Source organism: Xiphophorus hellerii, chromosome 13 (assembly GCF_003331165.1).
Source record: "Xiphophorus hellerii strain 12219 chromosome 13, Xiphophorus_hellerii-4.1, whole genome shotgun sequence".
Lineage (NCBI taxonomy): Eukaryota > Metazoa > Chordata > Actinopteri > Cyprinodontiformes > Poeciliidae > Xiphophorus > Xiphophorus hellerii.
Genome location: NC_045684.1, coordinates 23,143,822 through 23,155,183, shown reverse-complemented (window position 1 = coordinate 23,155,183; position 11,362 = coordinate 23,143,822). Strand labels below are relative to the sequence as shown.

Here is an 11,362-nt window from a genome sequence, read left to right as displayed (position 1 = left end):
GCAAGTATGGATTCTCTCCATGTACTCCAGCTTCCTCCCACAGACCACAGATATGTATGTTTAGTTATTTGGACTCTAATTTGCTCTTAGGTATGTGTGCATTTTTCTTCAGATTGATGTCAGAGATTGTTAGACGCCTACAAGCATTGTCTTAGACGTTCAGGGTCTGAGACAATGCTTTCAGGGTTTGTTAGTTTGGTTAGTGTCCAGCCAAACAGTTTGCTTAGCAATAGAAACAGATTTTTTACTATAATGTACTTAATGGGTGAAGCGAGTGAAATTGTTAATTAATTTAACTCAATACTCCAGACTACGACTCCAATCCGTGAACGTCAACAAAGCGGTCATTTTAATTCAATTATTCGTAGATTGAAATAAAAATTAAGACATTTGAGTCCGCACCGTGTTTGTTTTGTCTAACTCACATTAATATTAATAATAATAATAAAAATAACAACATGAACTAAATCGAATCAATTCGCTCGTTGTTTTTTTTTTTCCACGGTAAAAAATAGACAGGCAAAGCGGGACCACACAGAGGACCATTGTCCTTCACCATTTCCTCCAACTTTATCAACAAAACCGTGCACGTACGCACGTCTTCCAACGTGACCCAAGCTCGCTCGCACCCCCGCCCCCCTCCCCCTGGCCGTCGGGAGCGAGCATGCGGCACACCCCCCTCTGACCGTCGGGAGCGAGCTTGTGGCACACACCCCTCTGCTGTGTCCTCTCTCAGGACGGAAGTGAGTCCATTTTTTCCCCTCAGTGAGATAAAAGCGGCCGGAGGAGCTGCAGCCGTGCAACACGCGCCCATGTGAGGGCATACGCTATGTTTTCCGAGTGTGTTTTCGCCTCGTTGCAAACAACAACAACAAGCGAGAAAACGAGGTAACTAGAGGGCCGTCGGAGCTAGCTACTCCGTTTCTCTCTCTCTCTCTCTCTCTGCTGTCTTGTTGAGGGGGGCGAAACCCTGCGCATTCCTCCACGCACAGTGCCAGACGGGGGGATACTCGCCGACGGACTGGACGGGAACGGAGAGCCGCATTCACGCAGCGGGGGCTCCGGGGGCTAGACGGCGCGACCTGCCTCATGCTTTTGGCCGTTCGGCAGAGCCGCCGTGGCTGTTCTTTGATATGACGGTGACCCGGTGCACGCTGCGACCTCCCTCCTTTGATGAATAATTCACGTGCTCCGTCTCCGAGGCTCGCGCTGAGAATAGCGAACGACGGTCGGCCGCGCGTGACGCCTTCTGGACGGACCTCTAATGGTGGAGGCCGGGCCAAGCTGGTTTAACTGGTTTTCCGTGCAGTGGGCAGCATGAAACACGGGAGCGGCGTGGGCTCTGTGGCTGTAGTCTAGGAGCTGCTGAGTGGCCCTGAAGTCATGTTGCCTGGTCGGTGGGGGAGGAGAGATTTAGCTTCCTGGACTTCAACACCCATCCAGTTTTAGGGTTAATTCAACAACGGGGACACTTTTCATGCACCAACATTGTCCTCGGCGTCGTGTCATCTTATTTTCATTGGAAAACTGGACTCTTAAAAATTTTGCTCATTCATATTTTTTTTTTCTGAGAGATGAGCTGAAGTTTTTTTTTTTTTAATAAATATTATCTAAAGAACTGTCTAATTGTGAAAGTTGATTGCCCCCCCTCCCCCTTTTTTTTTGCATCTAATTGAACTATTTAAAGCAAATTCAAAACTTGTTAATCAGCACAGTGGAACTGACTAAGTACCTCAAGAATCTACCTCAAATGCCACAGTTTCTTCAGTTTAACTGGCTGACTCGTCCTCTGATGAATACCTCAAACTCATTTTTCCCTGCATGTGTTGTGAGCTGAGCTGTGTTTCTGCTGCAGATGGCTTCTTTCCCCGATTCTGACCTGCAGACCTGTCCGCTCTGCAAGGAGCTGTGCGGCTCCTCCGCTCCCATCTCCTCCAGCTCTTCTACCTCGTCCTCCTCTTCGCACACCTCTGGCTCCTCTAACCACGCCACCAAGAGGCTCCACGTCCTACCCTGCCTGCACACCTTCTGCAGGCAGTGTTTGGAGGGACAGCGCAGCCCCAGCGACCCGCTGAAGCTGCGTTGCCCCACCTGCGACCACAAGGTCTCCATCTCTGAGGCCGGAGTGGACTCCCTGCCTTCCTCCAACTTCCTCTTCAGCAACCTGTTGGACGTGGTGGTGAGCTCGGAAGATCAGATCCAGAATAAGAACGGTCACCATCACCTCGGGGGCCTGATCGGGGGCTCGTCCGGGTTCCACCCGTCACACGGGGGCCTGCTGCACGCGCAGCACATGGGGGAGCCTCAGTGCAGCTCCTGCGACGAGGAGAACCCGGCCACGTCCCACTGCCTCGACTGCCAGGAGTACCTCTGTGACAACTGCGTGCGAGCTCACCAGCGGGTGCGGCTCACCAAAGACCACTTCATCGAGCGCCTGGGGGAGAGCCTCCACCTGAGTCGGGTCAACTCCAACAGCAGCGGCACGGGCCAGCCGGGGGTGTCCGTGTCCCTCGCCCAGTCCTTGCAGAACAACTTCGCGCTGCTGTCCCTGTTCCAGGACCGGATGAGCTTCTGCCAGCACCATGACGGCGAGGTGAGTGGTACCGGTTACTTCAGATGTGTAACAAGATGTGTATTATTGACATAAACGGACCTGTTGCAAACTTACTCGCCTTAGTCCCTTCTACGGTTCTGAGCGTGAGCAGCAAAGAACCCATACTGTGGGCCATATGGCCTTAGGTTCAACGGGAGCTGAGAGGCTCTTCACCTAGTCCCCTGGAGAGGAGCATGCACGTTTGTTGAGCTGGATATTGACACACGCACGCACACACACCCACACGCACACACACACTGCATCCATACAAACACTTCTAGGCGTAGACGCATCTAGAGTCTGGTTAATCTTTACCACACCATCCATTCTGGGCAGAGAGACGGAGAGAGAGAGGCTTCAGCAGTAGCTGCACAACACATATTTCTGAGATGTTTAAAGGTCCTGTCTTGGGTAAGGATATATATTTTTCTTATAATGAAAATAAGGACAAGTTGGGGGGGAAATCAAGGAGGGTTTTTTTTTGCGTCGTGTGTTCTGGGGTGAAGCAAACTACCATGTGTTTATGGGAGGAGGAAACCAGCTTGTTTTTATTTCTGTCATATGAAGAATAGCAAAACATTGCTAGAAGGGTTTGGGATTCTTGGCAATATGATGATCCTTTTATGCTAAGTGGCTCCTTTGCAGAATAAGAAAGTAGGTCATTTGATTCCTATTTTTTAAGGTCTATTTCTACTTAAAAATCTTGAGTTTCTGACTTCCTGATTGAAATAACTGCAACATTGTGTTGTGGTTTCTGAATTCCAACTTTGAGCTCTCCAAACAACCTGACGTTAAATGTCCAACATGGCTGCCAACAACAGGAGAGGCAGCCACAGTTGCAACTACGAACTATTAGCAGCATTGATAGTTTGCATCTGATTACGTTAGTGGCAGAAATACTGTTGTACAACTTGGACTTTTAGAGTGAGATTTTGGTGTTTGATATCATAAAATGGGGATCTGTATACAATGCTAACACACGTTGTGTTAGCATCACAACAATCTGAAAATTCCAACTGTTTTTCTACATCGTTATCCGACTCTCGTGGTACATTATATGCAGCTTAATTATAGAGAACGGTGCACAAAAACAGTATTTTCATACTTTTATCCTTATTTCATTGTCTAAATGTTATATCCATTCGTATCCACTGGTAAATCTTTCTTTTATTTATTCATCTATCCATCTGTGAGAGGGGATATGGATGTGCGTGGTTAATAAACTTTGTCGCTACGTTTAGCAACTTTTTAGACAAAAAAAATTCAATATCGCTCAAAATTGGAACCAGCAGGGTTCTTAAAAATCCGTGAACGGCCAGAATACTGCAATCGGTGCACCACTAGTTGTATCTCTCCTGATCAGTGATGGCATAGTTACTTTGAAAAAGTAACTTTAATCGGATTTATTTTGAAAAAATAACTTAGATTAACAATTACTTGATTTGGAAAGTAACTAAGTTACATTTAAAGTAACTTTTTAGTTACTTTGAGCAGCTGCTAACAACAACGCTGTGAAAATTACATTGATCTTTGCCAAAACTGTTGTTATTTTATAACAACAGTGTGTCTCCACTTATAAGGTTGAACTGAAGGGGAGATTGTTTAATGGCTACAACAGTACAAAACAACTTTAGTAATGCGTGTTTTTGTATGTTCCACTATTCTCCACTAAACTCTAAGAAGAATTTTAGAGTCTCCCCCCCCCCCCCCCCCCCCCGTGCCCCAGCCTCCAGGTTCTGCGTTACGGCCCTGCGTTTGCTGTCACAGCGCCGCTCCTGCGGCTCCACAACTCAGATGGCTCCTGCACAGATTTGTGACATTTATCTTAATATTAATAATTAATGGCGTTTAGTTGCACAACTTTACAGACTCGTTCAGTCATGGCTGTTTTCACGTTTATTGTGCTGTTCATCTTAGTCTCCATGTTTGCAGTTTGTTGTAGCGCAACGCGAAGCTCGACGTAATTCACAGGTAATATATTAACTTGACATTAACAAAGACGCAGCGGGACGGATCATCCGGGAAATGATGGACTAAAACTAACTGGATGTCTGACAAATTCTGGGGTTTATGTCTGTTTATTTCAAAATAAGCAACTTCACGTTCAAAAACAAGCCCAAAAGCGCAACCCGCGGCTCATTAAATCTGCTAGCGACTTTAGAAAAAAACAAACCCAAAGCTACTTATAATAATGGGGCTTGGCGACAGAAACTCAATAGTTCCTGTTTTTCCAGCAACAAAATGCGCATCTCCCTCCATTGTTTATGTTTCTGTCGCTGCTGATACTGTCGCATAGAAACGCCGATCGCTCCCCAAGACGCACGGAGGAAATGAAGTTAAATTGCAAAAGAAAACAGTAACGCACAGCAACGCAAAGTGGTTTCGATAAGTAACTGTAGTCTGACTACTGGATATGAAATGGCAACGCGTTACATTACTCGTTACTGAAAAAAGTGGTCTGACATCAGTAACGCGTTACTGACATCACTGCTCCTGATAGAACACCCATCCATACTTGTGTCCATCTTTCTTACAGTCTTTGCATTTTGCAGATTTTGCATTTATTTGCAGAAAAATCTTTTTGAAACTTCTAATTAAGTTTTTTTTGAATTTTCTTTATTCCATCTCGTTAAAAGACATCTGGTTGGGAAAAGTGGATGATCTTCACGTGAAAAATGTGTAGGACCCCTGATTTGATGGCATAGATTTATGATGTATGTGCACCCAATTAAGTCAGTCAATCTGATGGAAAAAGTCAACGCTGTGTTAACATTTTTTACATTGCCAATAACAGACTGTGGTTACAATCTATTAAGTTACGGAGGCATGTGTCTCTCACTGCCTGGGTCTGCAATTAAACACTGCCGACCCAGCAGGATGCCATTCATTGTTAACAGGAACTCACAAAATCTACTGGTGCAGCCCACCATGAAGTTACATGTGCTGTATGACTTGAGTAGGTTCAGGAAGGTTTGGCATCATGAAAACTTGCTCTATTGCCCCTTTCTCTTCCCCCCAGAAGCCTCATAAGAGCCCTAATAGGGAGGCAGCACTTTAGAGATTACATTGAACCATTGGGTCAGGGGAGGGCTAAAGCAGTTCTGATTGATGAAGTGTTTCCAACGTTTTCTGTCGAACTTTCTCTTTCATCTCTGGGTTGTCCTCTACTAGAGCTTGTAAATTTTGTCAATTTGAAACTGTATGGCAAAAATGATTGTTGTTTTTGTGACCTTCCCAAGCCCTATTAAAAGGAAGGACTCGACTTGTGGCAAAAAGGAGAAATAATTGAAACCGGACCAAGAAACTGTTTGATTTCATCAACGCACCGTGGAAGGTTTGGGTCACCTCCCGGGGTAGACATGAAAACGATGTCCGATCCAGAGTAATCTTAACATTGTTGGATCACACGGCTTTTGAAGTGCAGAAATGGTGCCTGTGTGAAGCCTGGGGTTCATTGTTGTATGCGCAATGACGAAACCTCCTTCTTAAACTGTAGCAGCAGAAAATAACGGCAAGTATCATTTGCATTTTAATTTTGTTTTGCTTTCTTTTAAATAGACAATATACAGTAGTTCATAATGGCCACCTATAATAATGAAGTTAGTTGCACTCTGTGGTGCAAATAACCCAAAATGGGTTTATTACATGCAAATGGAAGCCATGCCAATGTCTTATCAAGAACCTTTTTGCTAGACAGTTTATTCATTAATCAACCACTTAAGCTGACCATGTCACATGAATCCAGTGTCGAGGTACAGTCGGGTGACCCATTGCACCCGATGGCCAGTGCAGTTAGCTTCAATTGCACTGCCCACCTAATCTACTTGCCGTTTTGGCTCTGAATACATTCCTTTGCGGCTCAAAGTGAGTAACGGCGATGGGTTGGCGTCGTCCCTCTACATTCTGTCCTGAATCAGGCCAGGAACAGGTTTGAACAAATTCTGTGTTTATTTTGTCAGTATGAGGATTAATGATTCTGTTAAAACCTGCTGTTGTTTAGCGCTTCACGCTTGTGCAGTCCCAGCTGTGTCCTGTCGTCATTAAGTTTTCCTACATTTTGATTCTCAGGAAAATGTAAATGTTTGAAAAATAGTTTTGAATACCTCTTAGATGGTAAGAGGTTCCAGATCCATTCACACTTTGCCATTTTTTTGTCTCTTCTTAATTCTCACACCTCCGAATCAACGAGTTGTTAATGATCTATTTACCATTGCGTATCAGTTTTTCTCTGGTTCTCTGATCAAATTCTTCTGCCTGTTGATTGATAGCCTCATATCTTTACATCATAAGTGATAATTGGCTTTCAAAATGGATATGGATAATTCCCACAGTGGCTATGAATTTAAACGTGGTAGGTCCAGAATGTCCCATTGCAATCAACTCTGCCGTTTAGAAATGGTAAAGGGGTAAAGTGACCTGGTCTGAAAGTTATTTTGGATTTTCAGTTTGATGTTTTGGCTGTTGCCCCCTACTGGTAGGCATCCTGGGTCTACAGAATTTTTTTATTTTACACATTGTAAGAAATATTCCCAGTTAACTCGCCAATACGCACCAAATTTACACAGCTCCTACGTTTAATTTCTTTTGGGTGGATTCTATCAAGCCATATAAATACGGTGTAATATTTGACTAGTCTCCAAACTGTATTGAAAACGCAGCTTGGAAAAAAATACTAGTGTTTTTACAGATTTTTTTTTTTCTGCATCTTATTGACGTTTTCTAATACGCAGTTCATTGAGGTTAAAAATCTTTTAAAAGAGTTAGTGGATAAACTTGGAACTTCTTTTTGTACAACGATGAGTCAACTTGCAACAACAAAGAACAGTTTGGATTACCAGTTTACTAATTTGTTTTTGTTTTTTTTCCCTTACTGGCCTCTTTTTCTGTTCTTCCCCTCCCATTTACACCACCAGTCCATTGCCAGTAAATAGGTAGGTTCAGTTTTCCAGTAAGGGCCTCATTTCCCACTCACTCACTCACTCACTGTTCCTAGCCCTGGGGGAGGGAGTGACACAGGAGAGGGCTTGTCTTTCTCTACCTGTGCGCACTGAGAAAACAAGGCCATTGTCCGTCAACCATCTCCATGTCCATCATCGTCACATTCTCCAATTTATTTTGACCCTCTGATGGAAAGATCAGTTTTATGTTTGCACATTTCAGTTCTTCTTTAGGTGCTGATTAGAGGCAAGTTTGCCCTCTTTCTCATCAGTGTGCAGATGGGTTACTATTCTTTTTGTGAGGTTTCTCATTTTATTGAAGGCGTTGACTTGAAAAGGCATTTTAACCCCTGGTTTCAGGACAAGGATAAAACACAAACGCCTCTCTAATCTACCTCATGTTGCTCCTGAAATGATCAAATCGAGCCGACAGTTTGCTCATCTGTTTGATTTTTCTTAATGTGCTAAGTCTTGACAGATCCATACATTGATGGGCGCTACTCTGTTGAAAACTACTTTTAAGTTTTCACTCCAAGAATCACTGTGACATGTTAAATGGAACATTATTCAAATAACTTGTTTAAGTGAATAAATGTAATGTGCAGCTCTGTTGTTCTGGTTATTATCAAAACACTTGAACGTTGCAAGAAAGTTCTATAAGAACAAAAAGCGTTCTTCCGTTTATACTTACCAAATGTTATTTGGCAACATGTACTCTTACAAATGAGAATTTATTTTGTGAAATTTTTTTATTTATCATGACCATAATAAATTTCCATGAATGTAATCTGAAAACTCCCATAATGGAAAGTGCTGTCAGAATTGTTAATTTGACAAATTTCTCTCGGAAAACTAATAAAGGTAAATAAATTATTAAATATAATAAAATGCATTTAAAATGTGCAAAAAAAAGGCTTTTTCAAGATGCCGGTTTCCTAAAGAAAATTTATTTCTAAATGGGAGTACTTAATTAAATTTTTTGTAATCATCACCTTTATCGTTATCACAAAATATCACAATGAAATGTTATGTTTCTATCGGCCACACCTACCACCTACAAACAAGCAGGGGTCATACTTTACCTGGGGAAAAATAATGGGGCAAACTTCCAAATGAAAAATGGTAGCTAAAAGTTGATTGCATTATTGCAAAATAAGTGTTGTAGTAAACACCTACTACGACAACATAATATCCAACACACAGGCGGCTAATGTCACTACCATGCTATGTTTATGACAACATTGCACAATTTCATTAAAAGGCATAATTTGGCTCAATCTGAGATAATTTGAAGGATAGTTTGAAAAAAGATGCTTACAAGCAACAGAAACATGACGCAATGTTGTTTTCTTCATGCACTGCATCACAAGGCTGCCTAGACTGGAGGGTATTTTGACTGCATCGTGACATAAATGGTGAGACGCCTGCTTCATTTATCCGTGGCCCTAACCACTTCACACCTACACACCATCTCGGCTACAAACCTTCCATTCCATCTTGATGATTTCACACCTTAATCCAGAGTCTTTGTGTGAAGAAGGGAGGTGGACATGCTCAGCTGCTTTTATTTGGCGCGTGTGAATTACCAGATGAGAAGAGTGGAAGTTTCACAAGTTTTTGTTTCTATTTTTGATGAAGTAAATTGAATCAAGCCCAAGCCTTGTACTTTTCAACTTATTTCCCTCTGCTTTTGGAACAGTTTCAGTTCCAGTCATTGTCTGTGGAGGGAAATATAGTTCTGTTTTAGTCGCTTTTTAGCCATCTGTAGTCTCTTTAGTTCAAGTTTACTTAGTTTGTTCACAGAGGAAGGATTCTTAGGGTTTCTTGTGTCTCTTTTAAGGAAAATGCTTCTACACACAAATATGAATCCTAGGACAGAATTAAGTTAGTCTTTTGAAATACTCAAATTAAATGTTATTTGAAGCATGCATATGAACCTTGAGTTTTTAAAGTTAGCTAATCACAGACCAACACAAAGTAGTGCGTCATTGTGAAGAGGAAATAAATAAATAAAAGTTGGAGATATGTAGCGTGTGTCTCGACTCTGAAAGTAAAATCCAAGTAAAAGTAAAATCTGAAAGTAAACCAATACCCTCCATTGAGTAGTCCAGTTTCAGTAGCTGTTCTCTGAGGGCCTCAAGGGTTTGTTGGAGAACATTAAGCCCCTTCTCCACCAGTTCTTCCCTAGTCACCCCCGACCAGATTCGTCTTCATTTGCAGATCCTGTGCAATTCTTCCCTGTTTTTTGGATCCACTTTGGGGATGATACAAGCCGGACCTAGCTGGGTACTGCCGCAGACGGCATTCGTTGATTGGCCTGTAGCTTTACGGCACCAGGCGGTACTTGCAAACTCATTGAACAACAACATCTCAACCCCCATTTTCAAGCCACGACAAGACTCTGCTAGTTGGCGAGATGATGAGCTGCAAACTAACAACTCCATGATCAAACCTTGAGGTCCAAACCTTATCAACTGCGGCAGAAAAGCGCATGCAGCATCAACTGGACGGATCAAACCGCAATGAACAAATATACTGAGAAATATTGGAGAAAAAGTCCGCCCAAGGGTATATGCGCAAGTGAAATCATTTGTGTTGACCACAGCTCCGTGTACTCATGTTCCTACATTTCTGCCCATAGCCGTGTCCACATTATGAAAAACACAGTGCTACTGGAGATGCACCCAACTTGGCTAGTACCACACCAGACATTAACTGGCAAGAGAGACTTGATAATGGAGAAGGAGCTTTAGAGAACAAGAAACATAATGAAGACCAAAGAAGACAGCAGACATGTCTGGACTAAAGCTGTGAAACAGTTTTAAACTGGGCAAGGTTATAGAACAATATCCCAATCTGCCATCCAACATTAGAGTGTGGCACAATCACTTTAGACATTCTTGTTTGTAAAGGATGGTATTAAGCTCTTGTACAATGCACTGTTTGGAGTGTGAGGTGTATTATTGTCCAGTCATAGGCAAGAAATCTCCATTAGAGGATATTGCTTCATGTTGAAGATGGAACTTATTGGGCCCTTTTCCAGCGTAATAAAAAGCAAGGTATGTGGACACACAAGCTAATATAGCGGTCCACCAAAGCGACATAAATGCCACCTTTCGACCACCAGCCCTTTCCTCATATGGACTGCAAACAGGCAGAGCATCCCACGCTGGGTGAGAAGTTGAAATGGAAAATTGGATTACATCAAAGAGCGCCCTCTGCTTGCTGTGATGTCACGCTCCAGCATACAAAGCACACACTGGCTCCATCTGAGAGACACCTAATGATATGTTAATCCCACAAAATGTCACTCCGCGCTTTAGATTAAATCGTTCTCATCGTACTTGCGTGCATGGCTTCACACGTGCGCGGCTTCACAACCCGTCTTTATGGGATGGGGAGCCTGTTGCTGGGCAATGGCTGCCGAAAATGTGTAGCGCTTTTAAGGATTAGGTGAAGTTGAACTAATCAGTTTGATGGCCTTCTAATGCCTTTGTGTCTCATGAAGGGCCCAGTTTATGTAGCTTCAACTTAAGATGTCGGACTCTCCGGGGGAGGACCGAGAATGTTGACGTACGTTGCTCCACACTTCTGCTATTCTACTTTTTATTTGCGTGTTTTTTACTGCTCCAGTTATCTAGTTCTTTTGTCAAAGGGTATCGCTTGAAACATTTGCTTGCTCGGCCTCACTCCCCTTCTGCGGAGGTCACCGGTGGAGAATGTTTGTAAGGAAACCTAACCCAACACCGACGCTGATACAAGTCTAGAGGAATTCCTGTAACCTGAGTTTATACCTCCTGGGTTCTCTTTTCCCTTCTCCCTTTTTCTTTCT

At 43.0% G+C, this 11,362-nt stretch overlaps 1 protein-coding gene across 1 annotated transcript in view; it reads left to right on the top strand.

The window, feature by feature from the left end:
- Positions 1-700: 700 nt before the first annotated feature.
- The window catches only part of trim71 (tripartite motif containing 71, E3 ubiquitin protein ligase), a 41,604-nt gene continuing 30,942 nt past the window's right edge, over positions 701-11,362 (top strand). Inside the window, exons 1-2 of the mRNA XM_032581570.1 lie at positions 701-888; positions 1,856-2,593. Coding sequence (XP_032437461.1) covers positions 1,856-2,593 — 738 coding nt within the window. The 5' untranslated portion in view covers positions 701-888. The remainder of the gene's footprint in view (positions 889-1,855; positions 2,594-11,362) is intronic.